General features: G+C 39.6%; 1 protein-coding gene across 18 annotated transcripts in view; it reads left to right on the top strand.

Annotated features, from left to right (window-relative positions):
• Window positions 1-21,685, top strand: part of myo9aa (myosin IXAa) — a 137,787-nt gene that overhangs the window by 101,538 nt on the left and 14,564 nt on the right. For 17 of the 18 annotated variants that reach the window (XM_055662862.1, XM_055662864.1, XM_055662866.1 and 14 more), the window contains 14 exons: window positions 505-601; window positions 1,366-1,578; window positions 6,519-6,625; window positions 7,808-8,013; window positions 11,177-11,406; window positions 11,843-11,959; window positions 12,280-12,468; window positions 13,322-13,369; window positions 15,145-15,256; window positions 15,801-15,862; window positions 16,943-17,135; window positions 17,908-18,036; window positions 18,750-18,855; window positions 20,437-20,568. In XM_055662862.1, the coding sequence (XP_055518837.1) occupies window positions 505-601; window positions 1,366-1,578; window positions 6,519-6,625; window positions 7,808-8,013; window positions 11,177-11,406; window positions 11,843-11,959; window positions 12,280-12,468; window positions 13,322-13,369; window positions 15,145-15,256; window positions 15,801-15,862; window positions 16,943-17,135; window positions 17,908-18,036; window positions 18,750-18,855; window positions 20,437-20,568 (1,941 nt within the window). The remainder of the gene's footprint in view (window positions 1-504; window positions 602-1,365; window positions 1,579-6,518; window positions 6,626-7,807; window positions 8,014-11,176; window positions 11,407-11,842; window positions 11,960-12,279; window positions 12,469-13,321; window positions 13,370-15,144; window positions 15,257-15,800; window positions 15,863-16,942; window positions 17,136-17,907; window positions 18,037-18,749; window positions 18,856-20,436; window positions 20,569-21,685) is intronic. The other variant, XM_055662877.1, reaches the window with a different exon arrangement.

The following is a 21,685-nucleotide window of genomic DNA, read 5'->3' as shown; positions in this document are numbered from 1 at the left end:
TGTGAATGGGGTTGTACAGCATATATCACACCATCGGGACATTCCAAAGTGTTCTACGCCTAATGAAGTGTTTTTGAAAGGTAGTCACAGTTGTGGGTAAATAATTTAACTTTCTTTCTAAATGAAGGCAGCTTTTGATGGTGCCACACTTCCTCATTACTGCAAGGGATTGCCACCTTGAATTAAATGCTCCATTTGATGTATAGTTGAGCATGATTCCTGGGACAGAAAGTTGGGGTGGAAATCCAGGACTCTCTACCCACCATTTCCTTTCCCTGCAACATGCAGTCTGCCCTGTCTATCCCAGGGAGAAGATGGTATTTGTTGCCTGAGCTGCTGAGCTCCAAGGTTTAGGACGCATCCTGAAGTACCTAGGTGTATGTCTCAGCCTATGATGGTCATTGTGTTTACTCATGGCGATTGTCCCGATTGCTTATGCTGTTAAATCCAGATAAATTTGCTTTCACTCTGAATATTAATCATTATTAATACTACACTTTACAGGATTGACAAAGATTCTGTGAATCTGGAAAAATCTCCTGCTTTTTCCAAAGAAGATGAAGCTTTCAGAGACAGATCATCACACGTAAAAGTAGCTGATGTAAGCACTTTAATCTTGTTTGGTAGATTGTGAAATTGTGGACATGGTGATGGAGGTGGTGAAGGGAGCACAAGTCTGTGGTGAATGAGGTTTATTCAAATTTAATCTTGTGCAATGCCCAGCAAGATCACAGCTTCAAACTGGACATTTGTGATTCTTTACCCGTGAGTTTTCATAATAAGCATGAAAGGATCCAATCTTTAAATTTGATTTCTTAATATTTTTCTTTTCCCCACGCCCCTATTCCTGAACAAGCAAACTGTTTTGGGTACATTGACATGGGTTCTACAGGAGAAAGTAGTCTTGCTGTATCAATCCCAAAGAGCTGCTGTTCATGAGTAAATTGGAGTGTTGAATATTATCAGTCTTTGACTGTTGTGGGCATGGATGGGGGCTCTTAATCAAAACTCAATTCAGTCACCATCAGCGTCCCCAACTTTACTTTTCAGCTGAAATTGCAGTATGGTCACCAGAGGAAATAACGTTCAATAATCCAGCAGTTATGCCATGTAACATGAAATGCCCTGACCTGTACGCCCTAACGCTACTATATATGATCCTACTGTTCACAAGGTTCTTTGTATGTTTTTGTTAAGCATCTCAATGGCTTTGACCTCTTGCAGTATTTACAATCTTCACTGCTATGACTTGCCTTTTCTTTTGCCGTTAGTGTGTTTTGTGCAATCTTCCTCAGGGCTCATGGCGACCCATTGCATCATTTGGAGTTACATGTTTTGATTTTTGTATGTTATTCGGTCAATCAGGTTACAAGACCAGTGCACAAAAAGCGAGCCCGCATGGCGCGGACCCGCTCCGATTTCTTGACTAGGAGCACTAACGCTGAAGGGGAAGGAGAGACTGAGGAAGAGGAGAATGATGACCCCTCCAATGAACCCCCCCTCTCCCCCAACCAACCTAGATCTGAGCTGAGGCCCAAGGACAGTGCCGGACAGGCCTGTTACAGTGACTCAGAAATGGTAAATAAATTATGGCCAGTTGGGTGCAAGACAAATCTGGGAGCATCTCTTTGCTAACCCTTACTCTGGAGTAGAAAGCAATACTGACATCTGGAACTGCTTAACCTCCCTCACCTATCCGATTTTAGAAGGTAACACTCAATACTTGAGCACAATGCCCTTTCCTGTGGATTACGGTGTCATATTAACTCTGTTGTGTCCTGCAGTTAAATGTCTATACACATAGGTAATGACGCCCTGAACCCAAAAGATTTTCCAGCTTGTTTGTTGTGCACAATTTTAGTTGGATTATTAACAATGATCCAATTGTTAAATTGCAGCAGACCAAGGTATAATACGCACAGCCCACATTATATGTATTGCAAATGGTTTATTTTTAATAATGAAGTGCAGATTTTAATGCCAGATCCCTGAATTCATGAACCAAATTACCAAGTTGGATTCTCTGCAGAATCTACATAAAAACATAAAATACTGGAAATACTCAGCAGGTAGCTTTTGTAAAATAGAAACATTGTTAGAGTTAATAATTGCTACCAATTCAGGTTAATGACCTATTATACCTGAGTATTTACAGCACTTTCTGTTTTTATTTCAGATTTGCAGCAACTGGAGATTTTTTTAGTTTAAAATTCCACAGATTATGATGTGTTATGCTAGTTTCTGAACCTTCACAAAAAACTTGTGTTGGTAGTCGTTAAGACAAGGAACATTGTTACTCACATTTGGTCTCTTGCCTGAGAATTTATATATTTTGTATTTGGTAAATTTTACCAACTCGAGATGCAGAACTTGCGTAACAATATTCATGTGCTTCCTATTGAAGCACTCATCTCTTGAATCATTCACTTTGTGTCATTAGTTCCGCGACTAATGACGCTGGTTGTTGTAGCTTTTTAACCTAAATAAACTCAATTGAAGCGATGCCTTTGGTTAACTGCGGCAGAACCAACTTCACAAGAAACTACTGCAGCCATCCAAAGAACCTATCCCAACAAGATTCAACATTTTCAGGAAAAGGCGATATGAGATGAATATTGAAGATATTCCACAAATCGAAGGATATATTGAGTAATGCTCTTTGTAATGTGATTGAGTGTTTCCTTTTAAAACAGTCATGTATTTGGTACTTAGATAACTCTTGCATTGGAAATCCCTGCTCAACTCTAGAAGATATAATCACGCTGTTGTTGAACTGGATGTGGGCCATTCCATTACTAAGACAAACATCCTCACTAGCACTTACTGCTTCCCTGGTTATTGCCCATCACAGAATTCACCTGGTCGATTTTATTTACCAAATTACCGCATGTCACAGCTCAACTAATCACACTGCTTGGGTTGCACTTACGCCTACTTTGTCTCTTTCACACGTAACACCTAAAATCAATTTATATTCTAATGTCTGAGTTTAATTAACAGCATGTGGGGTAGCTAACATCTCTTTATTTCCTTTCATGGGCAATTTTGGTGTTGACTTTGCAACTAAAAAAAAGTGCTGAAAAATTTAATTTCAACTTTTTAATAAGAGTGAAGTGTCAATGTTGGTTAATATGAATATTTTATATGTTGTATCTCTTGTGGATGTTTTTCATTATGGTTGCAATTTCATTTCCTACCCAAAGGTTATCAAACAATTTCTGACAAGGTAGGTCATGTGTGGACTAAGGGCCGTATTTTATAAGGTACTAGATTCATTCAGGACGGTATGCTGCCACCTGTGTCTGACTCCCCAACCCTCTAATCAACCATGGCACTATCGATGAAGCAAATTTTCATCCCAATAACAGTGCTTGTTATTGTATAAAAATGGAAAATTCTGGAGAGAGTTAAGCAGGTCAGGCCTCATCTGTGGAAAGAGAAAGCTAATGTTGTTTTGTTGCCTTGTAGTTGAATTGTAATGCATATACAGTGTGGTTATTCAGCCATGTATTATATCCCCCTACCCTTACAGCCTGATGGATTCTAAACCGGCCACTTTGTACCCATATGGAAATTGTGCTGGGAAAGAACATTATAAGCAAAAAACAGACTGCAAGATTCCAGCATTTGCAGCTCCTTCCTTCTCCACTTCAGTGTACTTTCTAATAGCAGCTCATAATCAGATCTAAAATAAAGCTCTTCCTAGTATAAGCGATGAGAAGTTATTAAAACTACATTGTTCAGCTGTTTGGTTGTCAGTCAGTTCATTAGATGCTTGGTGCGGAGAAGACAGGGCAAATTATTGACCGTTGAAGTAAAGTTCCAAGTTACGCACAAGCTTAGAGTTCACTAGTGAAGGAAACTGTGGTGTGTCTTTGGTGGTAATCACAGCTTCTTCATTGGGTAAAATCAATGAAGTGCAGAGGAATGGTTCAACACGCTTTCTACACTATTACTGATATGGGATTTTTTAAAAAGCCTGACAATTAAGGTACTTGAACTTTATATGTATTTTGCCTGACATTCTGAGTTCATCATCATGGATAGTAAGTCTCTACTGATTGGTCAGACGTTACGTAGCAGGATGCTTTCTCCAGACATGATCACAGACAGGAGTGTCAGTATTTATAGTTGTACCCCTGAATGCTTCCCACCGTTCGTTAAATTTTATTACAATTCCCGTGACAAGGCTGAATAATGCCCTCTTACAAATGTGGATGAGGGGTAATAAAAGCCCACATTTTCCAAATGGTTCAAAGGGTCTGACAAAAGAATGTCTTCACAGAGTTTGAGCAGAGAGGATTTGCAGATCTCACATCCTTGAAATATTATTTAAGGTGACCCCAAAGAAGTATGTTTAATATTTACAGAGTGGCACAGTTGAAGCTACAGAGGTAATTGGGTAAATCTGACATCCTTTGTGACAAGAGTTAAGAGAGGCCTGCCTGAATGTCACTTGCACAGACACATTGTTCTGCCAATAATTTATTTCCCCATCCTGTCTTAAGCTCCCCTCCCAAAAGATTGGTTTTGCTTTGGTTATGTGTTAGAATGTAGAGGACGTATTTTGTAGCAGATTGTCGTGGAATGCAGTGTAAGATGGGGGTGTACCTTATGAACAAAGCAGTATGTCTGTACAATGGTGCAGATTTTTGCAAGAGGCATATTGCCGCATTGTCCTTAAAATTAAATAAAGTTAGCGCGAGAATTAGGTGTAAACCATGCTGCCTCTTGAATGTGGAACATCGAACAGCACAACACAGGAACAGCCCCTCCAGCCCACAATGTCTGTACATAATCAATATCCCTCTATTCCCTGCATATCTATGTGCCTATCCAAACGTCTCTTCATCTTCATGCCACTACCATATCTGCCCCGACTTTTAGGTTCTTGACTTCTAATTAGTTGGGGTGTGTTTTGTGAATCAGATAAAGGAGAAAACGTGCTTGTTAGTGATTCAAAAATGATAACATTGAGGTTTAATTTCAATTTTGTGTGTATATGATTTGTTTTTTTTAAATCAATCACAGCAATTATTATATACAATGCAGTTTTGGGGGTAACATTTCCTTTGAAGTCAAAACCTGGATCTTTACTTGAAGAAGAACAATGTGATCGCCTCTCTGTGAATTTGCATGGACTAGTGTGCAGTGAGACCGGTCACAAGCCAATACTAATGACACACTGCCACCCTCAGGCTTCCGTGGGCACTAGCTGTCTTCTTTCACATATCACCCATGATAGATAACCTTTGCATTGTTTCATAGCAGCTGCTCGTCCTTTGTTCAAATCAGTCATATAATTTAAGTGTATAGAATTTGAGCGGGTGTGAAAAAAGATTTATAATTTATTAAAATAATATCTTTACAAAAAGAAAGTTCAGGATTTAATTTCATATTGGTCGAGTGTGTGTTCTGAGTCTTACAGCTGAGTAATTGAGAGTGAATCATGAAGCCTTGTTTGAAGTGAAATTGCCTTTATGGAGCAGAATGTTTAAGAAAGAACTGCAGATGCTGGAAAAATCGAAGGTAGACAAAAATACTGGAGAAACTCAGCGGGTGAGGCAGCATCTATGGTCCTTCGCTCCATAGATGCTGCCTCACCCTCTGAGTTTCTCCAACATTTTTGTCTCCCTTTTATGGAGCAGTAGATGTATACAGAGCATTTAGAGTAGGATTGCTCAATCACAGACACACTTAATTTCATGGAAGGACTCTCAGAGCAATGGAAGATAGACACAAAATGCTGATTTTGAGTGAAGAAGTGTTTCAGTGTACTCATTCTTGTTCAATGCAGGAACCTTTTTTGATTTAGCTTATCAGAAATATTCCTTGAAGTTTACCCTCCACTTTTCACAAAATGTAACATATTTGTACTAAACCCATAAACAAAACCATGGTTAACAATTGCATCAAAACTAATGAGTTCCGGAAGTTTTTTTCCCATTTTGGATGTGTCAGTTAGTAATACATCTAATAAAGGAGCATTATTTAACTTTGCCAAGATGAACATTTGGCATATGAGCAGTACTCAATCCATCCATGAGTAGACCAACCTTCAGGTTCTGCAAGCGCCCAGAAACCTTACCCCTCATTACTTAATTTCAATTTGTGTGAAGCTTTCTTAGTCTTTCAAGGTGGACGTCATGTGTACTAACTTTCGAAATTTGAAGATAAGCTGACTTTACTCATCAGAAGAGATGAGCCTTTTATTCAGCCACAAGGTTCTTTATAATAAAGTGCTTACCAGTTGAATCGTATAAAGTCAAATTTCAGATTTGTATTCTAAGGATTCAATTCCCTGATCATCAGTCCCCTGCTTTCATTCAGTTTAAAAGTATGTGGTCTTTGAATTGATATTCATTTATATGTTTCCAGTGACCAAAATGCATTTTAAATGTAGAATTCTGCAAACAAACAAAAAAGATTTTATTTTTTAATCAGTAAACTGCCAAATTAATCGTAGGCAAATATGGTCAATAATCTCAATAGTGTTAGCTTCTATTCTGTGTTTGCAGATGCAATCTACTAAAAATGCAGAGCAGAAGAAACTGCACAAAGCTCAATCTCAAGATGAATTGGGTAGATCGGACTCTATTCGGAAGAGTAACGTCCCAGATGGAAGGTGAGAGTGTTTATTTCACATTGGTGCTAATTGGGCAAGATTTGCAGTGTGGGAAGGAACTGCAGACGCTAGTTTAAACTGAAGATAGACACAAAATGCTGGAGTAACTCAGTGGGACAGGCAGCATCTGTGGAGAGAAGGAATGGGTGATGTTTCGGGTCAAGACCCTTCTTCAGATTTGAAGTGCTTCAGGTCATCCTTCAGTCTGCTGCAGAGTGGAACCAGACATTGTCATTAGTTGGTACACAAAAGTGCTGGAGAAACTCAGCGGGTGCAGCAGCATCTATGGAGCGAAGGAAATAGGCCATGTTTCGGGCTGAAACCTTCATTAGTTATACGTGTTCTTGTAATAGTGATTCAAGGCTGAACAAATTGCAAATATATTCAGTCTGTGGTCACAGCAAACTAGATCTATTATTTCTAATAGTTAAATTAAGAAAAAAAGAAAATGTGCTGAGTTTTAAATTTTCTGCCACATCATCTGGAGGCAAAATGGGTACTCGTACATGTTTCAGTACAGAACTTTTAAGATTCCGGTGACCAAAGATGAGTTGTTTTCTTCCTCTGATTTTCTACCTGTTTTAGTTAATGAATCGTGAGTTGTGCTCCCCACTTAGTTTCCAATTAGTTGTCGCTCAAAGTTTTAATTGAACTGCTGAAAAATAGACATGTTTACTTAAAATTCTGGTTACCTAAACCTTTTCGGCTCACATTTTCAGTGTTATATAAAAGGGTTTCTGAAGCATTGATTCAGCTGCCAGTATTTTGATGCCTCCAGCTGATCACTGGAGTATTTCTGATCTGTAGCCATCACCTGTTTTTCAAGTAAAAGTTTGTGATGAAGCTGAAAATCATGACTGAAATGAATAACAAATAATTCAGAATAAAAGACACAATCCGCTGGTGTAACTCAGTGGGTCAGGTAGCGTCTCTGAAGAATGTGGATAGGTGACACTTTGGGTCGGGGGGCCCTGCTTCAGTCTGAAACGTCACCTATCCATGTTCTCTGGAGATGTTGCCTGACCCGCTGAATTACTTCAGCACTTTGTCTTTTACTGTAAACCAGCATCTGGCGTTCCTTGTTTCCAACAATTTATTCCCGGTTGGAGTTTACTGTGGGTGTCTTTTTTTGACCTAAATTCACCAATGTATGTTTCTCTGACCTTTGATTTCTAAATGTAGAGCTCTGAAGGGTCGAATGAAATTCTGGGGAAATAAAAAACAGGGAGAAAAGAAATTGTCAAGGGAGAAACTGGCTACCCAGTCAGAACTCCAGGAACTGAGTATGGATCAGGACATACAGACACCACCGTGGCACCAGGAGGTGAAACCGAGTGGGAAATCACGCAGCCTACCACAGCTGGAAGGAAAGGACAGTATGTTGAAAGGTAAAATAAATAAATAACTCATTTAAAACAGTTGTTACTATTTATCAAATACTTGGTGTTTTACACAAATCCTTCACGATTCTTCCTATATGGTTATTGAGACACATCGCAGAAGCAATTTTTGCTTGTAGCACTTTCACAAGGAAGTGTTATAAATATAATTTACATGTTTGGTGGTGTTTGGAAAAGCATTGGCCAGGGCACTAGTTTAACCTGTTTCCTTTACAGTACCAAACAGATTTGTTGCAAACTGATTTGGAAAATTCTGCCTACAATATTAAGCATTATTAGCCCATCTTTGGTTGCTGAAGCTTTTGATATCTTCAGCTGCTTACATTCACACTTGGAGACTATATATGGAATGTTAATCAATTTTTTTCCTTAAGATTTTATTTTCCTGTGACTGATTGTGTTCTGTATTTATTCACTATGAGGCAAATGTGGTTTATATTTAAAGTTCTTTTTTTATTCCATGAAACTTAGTGAAGATTGGAAGCACAATGACGATCTTGGTGCCTGAAATTGACAGCTAGATCGTATTGGAAGGAGTGTCATGAACCCATTGATTGTACATTCATCATGTAACAAAACTTCAACTCAATCATCTCACTCAAAATTTGAACCAAAATTATATGGTTCAAATCCCATTCTCACCTTAAACTGTAGCTGCTGCTGCTGCTGCTGCTGCTGCTGCTGCTGGCACTGACGATGGCTGCCACGGTGTACTGCTGCACCAAGACAATTTCCTTGCATGTGAATTCTTGGCCAACAAACGTATTCATTCTTATTCATTCATATGGTAGAATCGAGTTGCATGCAACCTGCCTTCCACTAAGTTGGGCTGGACGAGGAAGTTTGAATGAGCTGATCCTCTACATCTGGGAGGCATAGCAAGGTGTCTGAACCCCGCAAATGACAAGGGAAAGGCTAGGGATGGAACCTTGTTTTGTTAAACAATTTCATGTGATGGATGTTCAGCAACATTTAAAAAACCAAGACTATTTAAAAAATTAAAATTAAAAGTTTAAAGATAAAAAGTACTAAATACAAAACACTTGGGAATGACTAAAAATAATGATAAATATAACCAGGGGCACCTTTAACTAATCTACAGGCCGGGAATCCCAATTTGAATTGAATTGCTGTTCTTATGCCAGGTCTGATGGGCATAGGATCTGAAGATGGATTGTGCAGTGTAAGGCGTGATTAGGCTTCACTTGGTTATGGCTGGAATGATAGATGCCCTGTAACACCACAAACTTGTAGTACTTTGAAGAAAAGGGCACAAGCCCGGTCAACTTGATTTGGCCATATATCGTCTCAATATTCAAAGAAAATGCCTTTCATCCCATCTGGGGCAGGAGTTAATAGAATCTTAGACTCCTTTAATGTCTGTAATGGTGCCTTTAATAGATTTAATGTGCCTTTTAAGCCTCAGACAATCTCCGCCAACCTCAGGGCACAATTTGCATGCTCAACTCTTAATTTGAATTTAAAAGTTAATCTTAGAAAGTTAATTAATGCTGCAGTACATCCCCAAGGAAGTATAAAATCAAAGGGAAGGAATGAAATAAAGTACAAAGTCTAATTTTTAAAAAGTTATGTAAGTTGGCAATACCACGGGGCAGGTTGCAATGTGATGGAGGATGTACTCACTCTGAATGAAAGCACTGCAATGTCAGATTTCAGGCTACTTAGTCAAATGCATTCTCACTTTGAACTATAATTTAGTGTGCATTTTCAGACTAATTGAACCCAAATGGTTAATTTATTAGGAATGTTCACATTGCAGGGGGAAAGATTTTAAAGGAATTCGAGGGCCAATTTTTTTTACATAAAGGGTGGTAAGTGTATGGAACAAGCTGCCTGAGGAGGTAGTTGAGGTAGATACTATCACAAAATTTATGAAACATTTAGATAGGTACATGAAGATAGACACAAATTGCTCAAGTAAATGCGGAACATACAGCATCTCTGGAGAGAAGGAGTGGGTGACGTTTCGGGCCGAGACCCTTCTTCAGACTGGTGCCAGGGGCGAGGGAGATGCATTGATAAGGAAATGTAAATGTAAAAATAGGACAGAGAGACTGGAGATCAAGGAAAATGTAGAATAGATCATTGTTCGCTGGGAGAAGATAACAACAAAGCAAACAGAGACAGTACGACTGATCGGAGAACTGGGAAGGGGAGGGATGGAAAGAGGGAAAGCAAGGGTTACTTGAAGTTAGTGAAGTCAATGTTCGCTGCCTAATGAAACATGAGGTGCTGTTCCTCTAATTTGCACTGGGCCTCACTCTGACAGAGAGTGACAAGGTTTCTGAGGTTAGTGTAGAAAAGTAGCATTGAGGTAGAAGTTCAGACATCTTATTGAATGATGGAGCATGAGCAAGGTGGACTATTCCTGTGACAAGTTTACATTTTATGTGATTAATACTTTCAAATTCCTTGCTTTGAATTGAATTTTATATTCCCGGATAACATGCTTGTGCTCGTACATGAGATTGAAAAGGAATACGGTACATTTACATAAACTCAATGGTTGGTTTAACGGGTATATAGAATTGATCGGGACTATTAATGTGGGATTTTATTTTGAATTTGGAAAATTTGAAAGTTTGACCAAGTTCAACAGTTTTTGAAAGATATATTGAACTGTAAAAAGAAAATGGAGATTTCTTTATATAATTAATTGCAAAAACTGAAGGCTGAAGAGCACACCAGTTCATATGTTGGGTGTTGAGAAATATAAATATAGCAATAATGAACCTATTGTTGCAGTCCTTATTTGGGGTCTTCAATAGTAAAGCATAACAACAGAATTAAGGGCATATCTATCCCCGCAGTTATGCATTTGGTGAAGAATTTAATAAAAGTAGAACTATTTAATAAGTTTAGAGCTTTTCCTATTTCTTCCTCTGGGGATGTTCTTGGCCTCGGCTTAGCACAATAAACTGAAGCGATCAGCAAAGTTACATCATTAAAACTGGGAGCTCTTGGTACAATCAATACAGGCAAAATAAATGCCAATATTCTTGTCGGCTAAAGTTCCTGAATATATCCTTGCGATTGTAACATAATATTGAATGATTGATGAGAAAAAAACAATGCGTTTGTTGCAGAGATGAGTTTGGTGATGCTTTTGAACTTTGCTGTTCTCTCGCAGGTCAGGCTCCTTCACCTCCGAACCTAACTCCTCCTCGAAGTCCTGATTTAGGAACAGAGAGAGGGAAAGAGTTCAAAGAGAACAGAGAACCGTCACCAAAAGTGAAGAGAAGGAGAAGTGTGAAGATCAGCAATGTAGGCCTGGAGGTCTTTCAGTTGCAGCATGACACCTTACAGATCATCACTTGTGCCAATGATTTCAAGTGTATGAATGAATTCCTGCAGAAGAAGGTAAATATGAAGCTATATGTTCACCAGTCTTCAGATCTGTGCAATGAAATATTGGCAGAGGTGGTGCAGTGAGGTGGGATGGCATCTTTTGTCCCTGGATCCAAGTTCCCATCTAGACCAGACAAAAGGCAGGAGGCATTTTATTGTCCTGCATTTGTAAATGAGTTTGGACAATTACAGGACAGTTCATAATGGATTTAGACTGGGCTGGGAGAAGTAAAGGGTTGGTTAGGAGGTATGTTGTATGGACAGTGCATTTTACTTTGCATCATAGTAGCATAATACTACGACTGTACATACTACCAAGACATTGGAAAATGTTCAACTGCAATGCTGAAAATGTATTTTTCCAACCATGTATAATCTTCTGATGAAATATGGATGTTCTCATGCTAACCATTGCTCACGTCAATACTTAAGAGTATTCTACTTGCAGATCACTGACCTGGACACTGATGACAACAAGAAAGATACATTTGTGGATGTAGTTTTCAAGAAATCTCTGAAGGAATTCCGTTTAAATATCTTTAACTCTTATTCGACAGCTTTAGCGGTGAGTATAGGCTTGTTCATTGGGTGAGATATGAAAGCAGGAAATAACTGAATGAGTAGTTTTTGTTGTGGCTCTTGAATTTTCTGGAATGAACATTTCTTTATTGGTTCAGTGGAACTGCCTGAAATCCTATCTCTGAATAGTTGTTTTGTGGGGGGGAAAAAAATCAAATGAGCTATTAGTGATTCATCAGTGTTCCAGGATGGAGCAACTTGTTCTTCTGCTCTGTGCAGGAGTGATTTATAAAGTGTATGTTGTGAGTGATTTCATGCTTTGACATCCCATTCCTTTGTTTAGTTGTAATGTTATTTCTGCTGCAGATGGACGATGGGAAGAGTATCCGGTACAAGGATCTGTACGCACTGTTTGAGCAGATCCTAGAGAAGACAATGAGGCAGCAGCGACGGGATTGGAATGAGTCACCTGTCAAAGTGTGGGTCAACACCTTTAAGGTGTTCCTGGATGAGTTCATGTTAGAACACAAAATTCTGGACAGTGGTACTGGGAAGGTGAGATGCTTCAAACATTTTGTTTTTACTCTGAACGACATTTAGTTCAGTGGATATCATGGTGAATCAAAGGCCCACAATACAAAGCCCCAGATCTTGAAATGAAAACACAAAGTAAGGAAAATGGAGAAGTAATGAGTTTAGATAACACTACGTTTGGTTTTCAAATTTCCTTTGAAAGGAAAGACGGTGGAAGGTAGGGAACTTAGCAGGTGAACATCTTGATGGTGAGTGTACGTAACATGTGGCATCAGTGGGGGATAGTAAGCATGGGACATACTTCATAAGAAGCTGAGACCAGAACAACTACTTTCCTAGTAAAGTAATGGATGGAGGACCATTGCATCCTCACGTTCATGCTAAATGAATGATACCAATTGGAGAAATATTAGAATGCGTGTTGGTGTATTCTGCTGGAAATCCTGCCCCTGATTTCCCCAGTAATCTTCCCAGTGGATCTTGGTTGACTGCAGGTTTCAGTTTAGCTGACATTCTTCAATACTTGCAAGTTGGCAAACACTTGTTTTCTGAGCTGGCAGATGCCAGAGAAACTGGCTTGATCCTCAAGGCTCAAAATTCAGAAAGGAGAGCAAATTGTGTGTTTGAAATTGGTCTTGTGTTCATTCTAATAGCACAGTATGTATACGTATCATTCATGTATGGTGGTCGTACAGCATGAAAACTAACTTGGCCTAACTTGTTCATACCAACCAAGATGCACCATCTAAGCGAGTGCTGTCTACAGCATGTGGCCCATATCCGTAAACAGTAACGGCAAGGGCTTTATATTTTTAATATTATTTTAGACAAATGTTGTTACACACTCAGTCCAAAATTCAAATTTGTTTTTCAGATACAAAAAACTGAAAGGAAAAAGAGACGGAAGAAAGAAACTGATATTGTACGTTGTCTGATTCTCCTGTCATGCATGTTCTGTGCTTGGTTCAGAGGACAACATCTTATGTCCTACAACATCTTTAAACTGCACCTAATTCCTGTAGTGACTTCATCCCACTTGCCCTCACCTCTAATTGTGAATCATGCTGACACCATTTCTATAAGTGTGTTGATCAAGGCATCTGTTGGTTGAGCTTTCTCTGAATTACTTCCTATCTCACAGTTTTCATTATTCCCAGGTCGTGGTATCCCTAATTTTGGATAGAGTTCTATTTTCATCATCATCATCATCATCATCATTGTTGAAAACATCAACAGGCACGGTGCCTTACAATGCAGCGAACAACAGTGATCGAAACTTCTACTGTTGGCTGTTGGCTCGCTGGGGCTCATCCGCCCTTTGACAGGTCTTGTTTTTGGTCCTGCTGGGGGTCCACAGCCTCCTCCTCACCTGGCAAACCAGGTGATGTGGACGGTTTAGTCGCCGACTATCCGACCATGGAGAGGGTAGCATGGGATTACATTACAACTCCCCACCCCCCCCCAACCCGACCTGTTTTATTTTGGGGGTTATTTAATCCATATTCTGAATTTGAGCATTATTTTCTGCCATAGCACTACATTGACCATTTGTATTGATATTCCTTCTCTCCACGAATGCAAGAGAAGCTGTTGTAGGAGAATGTAGATGCTTACTCACACAACCTTTCAGGCCTCTCATCTCCTTCTCTCACTACCTTTTATGTTTTCATCGCAATTTTGTCAAAGCCTGTATCCACCTATAAAGGTCTGAAGAATGGTCTCGACTCAAAACGTCACCTATTTGTTTTCTCCAGAGCCTGACCTGCTGAGTTACTGCAGCTTTTTGTGTCTATCTTCAGCATCTGCAGTTCCTTACCACCTATCACTCGCCCAGATTTGTCCTGCCCCTCTTTCTTCCGGATTTTACCTCACTACTACAATCAGTCTGAAGAAGTGTCCTGACCAGAATTGTCATCTATCCATGTTCTCCTGAGATGCCGCCTGAGCAACTTATCTTTTAAGGAGGCATATGTTTTTTGACTGTTAATCAAAACACAAATAGCTTTGGTAATAGTTGTTTGTGCTCATGGCACTATTTCTGCACAGGAATGAGACAGAAAATACCAGTGGCTCAGTTGAAGGCCGAGTTGTTTTTCTTGCTTTAGAGACCAATTTTCGATCCATTTCTCCGTGTCCTGCGGCTTGCCACTGACATTTCATAATCTGTGAACCTCATTTTGCTGCTATCTCTGGAAATGTTGACTCATTCTGTGAGGTAGAAAGATCAGCTGATCATGATCCATCAGGAAAAGCTGAGCTCATTCTGCTTGTAAAACAATCATTGATAGTTAGTGTGCACAGTCTATAGGCTTTATCGCTTGCAGCTGTTTAGTAGCCTTATCCTGAGCCGTACTTGAATGTAATGCACCATCCATATGTAAAGGCTTATCCCAAAATATTCCTCAACTCTATCTGACTTTATCTTTTCATCTGATGTGAATATGTTTAAATCCTTGCATTAACCAGGTTCTTTTAAAGAACACTCTTATAGAATGTTGGGAATAAAAGGCCTACTCTTGTTGTATTTTACAAGGTATTGCACATGATGTGAAGCTAATATTCCTTTTAACCTTTTGGAAGTCCCTTTAATGTGTAACAATCTGCTTTCAAAATGGCAGCTTTGTAGGTTTGTTTGGATCTGTACTGGCGACAGTGAAACAAGAATGATTTAACCAACCCAAGTTTGTCTATTTGCAGGTGGAGGAATACAATGGTCACATTTTCAAATCAACACAGTACAGTATTCCCACTTATTGCGAGTGCTGCTCCTCTCTCATCTGGATGATGGATAGAGCCTGTGTGTGCAAACGTAAGTTCCCAGCAATATTGCAGCAGGATTTAAGGAAGGGGGATGGCTTTGTCACAGCAAATGCATTGTTGTTTAATTGATTCCTGTTTTACCGGATCCCTTGAACTCTTCTTTGAAATCCATTTAACTATTCGCAATGTCCACTTCAGAGGCCGACTGCCCTTGCCTAGTAACATATTCCACGATCACATGGGAAAAAATGCTCCCGCTACTTTTTACCATCACATTGTAACTTTCTAATCTCCCAATTATATTCATATTGATGTTGGCTGGGGAAGAATGTAACATTTCATCTTATCTTGACTTTTAGAATTGCTATTTAAATATTTGTCTGTCAAATGAGTATCAAGTTAACTTATTTGTATTTTTTTGCCTAACTACATTGTACTGGCACCTCTAAAAAGGTAATTATTCTGTTTTCCAGCACTTGATACATATGCTTATTAATCATGTGTACTGGGACTTGTGTACAGAACAAGCATGCATAAATCTCTCAGAGGTTCAAATGAATAAGTTATCCCACTTATGCTCTTTTGTTTTCCAGTGTGTCGGTATGCTTGCCATAGGAAGTGTTGTTTGAAAACAAACATCAAATGCTCTAAAAAGGTAGGAAGTCTTGCGTAGGCATAGTTTCAAAACCTTTTCATGGTATGCCGTCTGAATACAAGGTCTGCATTTTAAACCGTTATCATTGGTAGTCATAGAATCATAAAGTACAGAAACAGGTTCTTTAACCCACCGTATGCGTGCCAACTAACAAATATGTATACATACTAATCACATCTACAGCACTTAATCTGTATTTGCAAGGACAGTTTAAATGCTCATATAAATACTTTTCAAATGTTATGAGAATTTCTGCCTTCTCCACCTTCTCAGGTGGAGATCCAGATTAGATCTTGACCTTGAGTTTGCGTGTTCTGCAGCTGAGCACGTGAGCATTTCAAAGATGTGCTTCTTGTTAGGTTAATTGACGGCTGTGAGTTACCTGTAGTGTGGGTGAATAAGCAGGAAGATGATGGAGGATGAGGTCAGTTCCCATCACCCTCACTTTGACACTTTAACCTAAGTTATGCTTGTTCAGGAAGTTGGAATGCAAGAGGTTTCTATTTGCTCTGAGCTCTTTTTCTCCACTAAATTACACAAATGCTGCAGAGAGATTTAAAATCGATGACTGGATTATTTGTCCAAGGTCCGTTCATACAACTTCACCACTCCCAGCAATGTCAGCTGATGTGTGTTCTAATGTTTGCCCTGATATATTGGTTCTCTTTCCCTGCAGGTATTGCTTGACTTTTTAAGTGCTTCCGACCATTTTCTATTTTTGTTTCCATTTTCTCCACTCTTGCCCACAATGACTGATTCTGGGAGACTAAACTGTGCATTGTCCGTGTTGTTGTTCTTTAGATGGTGAGCATTGGCAGTCGTTCATGTTTGACCCAATGTAAACACACCCATATACATTGGCAGAGGAGGAAATACATATTCCCAAGGTTCATTATTTTCCCCCATCTATGTTGTTGAGGCTAGTTATAATTCTACAGTCTGCGGATAAAGGTTTGGTCTTCCCTTTATTAACTGCTTGCTTCGCACTGGACAGCACGTATTAGGTTAATTGAAGGTACAGTATCTGAACATCTCATTTGGTTGCCACATGGCCTGATTGTTGCCTTTCCTTCTACACAGTATGAACCTGAGCTATCGTCTCGGCAGTTTGGAGTGGAAGTCTCGCGTCTAACCAGCGACGAGAGGACAGTACCACTTGTGGTGGAGAAGCTGATCAATTACATTGAAATGCATGGCCTATATACAGAGGGAATTTATAGGAAGTCAGGATCAACTAACAAAATCAAGGAGTTGAAACAAGGCCTGGATACAGGTAAGGCCCATTAAGGAGTCATGGACTCCTGCAGATCAATAGGAGGGAATCAAGTCAAGAGAGTTTATTGTCGTGTGTCCCAGATAGGACAATGAAATTCTTGCTTGCTGCAGCACAACAGAATATTGTAGGCATAAATACAGAACAGATCAGTGTGTCTATATAGCATAAACCACACATATACACATAAATAAACAGATAAAGTGCAATAGGCTGTTACAGTTCGGAGTCTGTTTGGTGGCAAGTTTAATAGCCTGATGGCTGTGGGGAAAAAGCTGTTCCTGAACCTGGATGTACCAGAATTCAGGCTCCTGTACCTTCTACCTGATGGTAGCGGAGAGATGAGTGTGTGGTCAGGATGGTGTGGGTCCTTGATGATGATGGCAGCCTTTTTAAGGCAGCGACTGCGATAGATCCCTTCGATGGTGGGGAGGTCAGAGTCGATGATGGACTGGGCAGTGGTCAATAAGTATCCGTGAATTTAAAAATGTAAAAAGAAAGGCAAAGAAAATGTCTCTCTGAGGATAATAATACATCATAATAATGGCAGGGAACATTTTAGTACATCATTGCCCCTGGATCAGAGCTAGAGAAATGTTTAACTCCACTTTGGAAGCACCTTCACCTTGTGGACTGCAGGTTATGGAAGAGAGCTCAGAATGACACTGAGCCTTACAAGGGCCATCCATAGAGTTCAATTCTCCATTCATAGAGTGTTGAGAGGAAATGCATGATAGCTGATTCTGGGACTGTTGGGGATTTCTTCCTGCAGATATCAACAGCATGAATTTGGATGAGTACAACATCCATGTTATTGCCAGTGTTTTCAAACAATGGCTGCGAGATCTCCCTAATCCTCTGATGATATTTGAATTCTATAATGATGTTCTACGTGCAATGGGTAAGTGCAAGTTTTAATCCCAGTTCTCTTTTGGATCCAATCATTTTGACAAAATACAAAATAAGAATGACATTAAAAAGTTGTGGTAATACTGTACTGTGCGGATCAATTCCCAATGTTCTGGGCTCAATTAGTTGTGCTTTGTTAAAGTGAAGCCAACTTCTAAAGATTTGAAGTCTAATGTCTTGCTGAAGAGGTGATGAATCATTGGATACATTTTCTGTTGCCCCACAATCCTTTGGATAAATAAAGCTTCTGTACCATCCTCACATGAGTGTCAGAAGAGTATTCAAAGTGAGTGATAGAGGGGCAACTCTTACTCATCGCAGATTCCACAAATGCCGTCTCCTCTCTTCTCACCTGCACAAGTTTTTTATTTGGAAATAAAGTTAATGGTATGGAAAATAAGCGTGTGATCATTTCTCCTTTCGTAAACAAGATGTGGCATTTGTGCTGTGCATTTAATTAGCTAATTCACATCGCTGCAGAAATGGTACCCGAAATGTCACCCATTCCTTCTCTCTAGAGATGCTGCCTGACCCGCTGAGTTACTCCAGCATTTTGCACCTAGAGCCTTGCTCTGTTTGGTGAAACATATTGTAATATGTTAACGGAATTGATCACAACTACAGTTATCCAGACATGTTGTGGCTTGTTACGTGTGATTAAAATATGGTTTTTGCAGAGATGAAGGTTGTCTTCATTGTTCGCAGGTCTACAGGACCGGAAGGAAATGATTCAAGGTGTATATTCTATAATTGATCAGTTGTCACGGACTCACGTCAACACACTAGAACGACTCATCTTTCATCTTGTAAGGTAAATATTCAACTGAGATGCTTCAGGATTTTGACATTGTAATTCCACATTAAAGGATTATATCAAGTAGATCATTTTTTGAAAGTTGAGGGGTGCGGGGAACTGGCACGGAAGAGGGGGCGAGGCCAGGTACAAGAACTGGCAAGTGATAGTGGATTCAGGTGAGGGGGGGTGATTGGCAGGTCAATCACCCCATCTCACCTGAATCCACCCCTCACGTCATCTCGTGTACCGCCCCTATCCCTCACCTCTCTTCACCAGCTACTTTCCCCCTACATCTGAAGTTTCAAGAAGGATTCTGACCCAATAGATCATCTGTCTGCTTCCTTCAGTGAATGTCGTTCGGCCTGTTGATTTTCTCCAGCGCTCTGTTTTTTTGCTCAAGATTCCAGAATCTGTAGTTTCTTGTGTCTCCCTATTACCCACGTTAGGGTAATTGCTCTATAGTTCACCTGCCCTCCTCTTTACAGCATTAATCTGCAGGAACTATTCCATTATACATGGAATTCTGGAAAATTATTATCAACCTCTATTAATATTCTGGCAGGCACGTTATGAGCTTCTGGGGATTTATTTACTACTTTCCATTAATCATACCTATGCATAGTAGATTCATATTAAGATTTGGATTAGTTTATTGTCATATCCACCCAGGTACAAAGACGTTCTTTAATCACATGAAGCTCTTGGGTTAAAGAGTAATGATAAATACGAATGCAAAATAACAAAGATGCAAGACTAGCGAGGCTACAAGTAGTGCAAAATAACACAATTTCTAATTCGCATTTTATCTTTACGTTCTAATCTTTGTGTCATGATCTTAAACTCCGAATTCTTCAGTCTGAATGTTTGCCCAGCTTCCGTTATTGCTGGAAGCGAGAGGTGCTCTAGAAGTGACATACACACGCAGTTGACATCAGGAGACAACGTCCACGCATAGTAATCTAGATCCTTATCAGCAACTCTCTTCATTGTGAACAGGGAGTTATGTTACTGCACTAGAGAGTAACAATCCCAGTACTTTGTATATTGGTGGTGAGCACAGAAAGTTACATCAATTGCTGAAATATTTTTAATGCAAAAATGCTTTTAATAACTTGGTCAGATGATATTCATCTCTGAGGCAATACCATGGGGTTATGGCTCATATTAAATATATGCTTTTCAGAAGAACTTCCTTTGGTTTAGCTTTTTTGCAGCTTATTCAGACCACGTTGATGTGTGAGGTCTCATCAGACTGCTGTTGATTGCATGAAAGCGTTTTTTTGAAAGTGTAATGGCTCAGATGTTATTTATAGACCTGATCACCGCTCCCTCCCCACCCCCAGCGCCATGTGTTCTGCTGTCTAGCTCGAATCCGGCAATCGCAGGGTGTTGTGGGATTCTGCAATATATTGGGCACAGGTGCTGATGATGAAATACCTTCTGTTTCCATTCACAATTATCAAATGGAAGACAGAAATGTTCCCCAGACGTTTATTCAAGTGGATCTGTAGCAAACCTTTTCTGATCATACTCAGAGGAATGAACGATTGCCATCATTGTTTCACCATTCTTCTCCTGTTTTGTGCTGCTTTCTAGAATTGCCCTGCAAGAAGACACCAACCGGATGTCCTCAAATGCTTTGGCCATCGTCTTTGCTCCGTGTATTCTTCGATGTCCAGATACCACAGACCCATTGCAAAGTGTTCAAGATATTTCCAAAACAACAGCGTAAGGATGCTTCCATTTCTTAAAATAAATCTTGGAATAAAAGAGTAATAATGATGCAGCAATCATTCCATGGAAATAAGCTAGTGATAGGAACAACTTTGTTTTAAATTTGTGATGATAACTGGTTAGATCACAGGAAATGTCCTTTATATTAATAGATCCTTTAATCCCTCCCTTGATTCCCCAGCATTTTGGGGAAGTTACCTATGTCATCCTCTGAATCTAGAACCAAAATATTTGTTTAATTGCTGTGCCATTTCTTTATTCCCAATTAAGCTACTCCTCGTTCTGACTGCATGGGACCTCCTTTTGTTTTCACTCTTTTGTCTTCACTGGTCATCTTCTTTGAACATATTTGTAGGTTTCACATTCTGTGTTCGTTCTCTGTAAGTTTACTCATACTTTGTTCTTGCTTCCTAAATCAAACTCATTGCTGAATTCAAAGTGAATTAACAACATTTAATTCACAAACATTTGCAGTAGTGAAAGGCTGAAAGACTGAAGAAACATCTTTGAGAAGGGCCACAACTAGTAGAGCTGATGCCTCACAGCACCAGAGAACCGGGTTCAATCCTGACCTCGGGTGCTGACTGTTTGAAGTTTGCATGTTCTTCCGGTAACCGCGTGGGTTTTCTCCAGGTTCTCCAGTTTCCTCCCACATCCCAAAGGCGCGTAGGTTTGTCGGTTAATGTGTAAATTTCCCCTTGTTTGTAGGGTGTCAATAAGTAAGTGTGATAACATAGAACTAGAGTGTATTGGTGATCATGTTGGTGTGCACTCAGTGAGCCGATGAGCCTGTTTCCAAGTATAACTAAACTAAGTAATTTAAAGATAAATCAGGAAGGGCAGGACATTTGAATGCAAAAGATGAGTTGTGGACTTCTGCTGGGGGCTTGGGTATAGATGTTAGGTGAATAACACAGACTGCTTTCTTAGATTAGTTCAATGCATTTCCGGGCAAGAGAGCGGGTTGGGAGAGTGTTGAAAACAAGAATAGATGTTAATCGGTGTAACTGGGATGGAATTGATGGTATTTTCCAGTTTCTGAATGTTTCATTGTTCCCTGATGAGATATGTGTTAAAAAAAAAACAGAATGCTGTAGTAACATGCTGACCT

This window comes from Leucoraja erinacea, chromosome 36, assembly GCF_028641065.1.
Source record: "Leucoraja erinacea ecotype New England chromosome 36, Leri_hhj_1, whole genome shotgun sequence".
Lineage (NCBI taxonomy): Eukaryota > Metazoa > Chordata > Chondrichthyes > Rajiformes > Rajidae > Leucoraja > Leucoraja erinaceus.
Note: the sequence above shows the minus strand (reverse complement) of the source record. Positions and strands in the feature narration are given on the sequence as shown.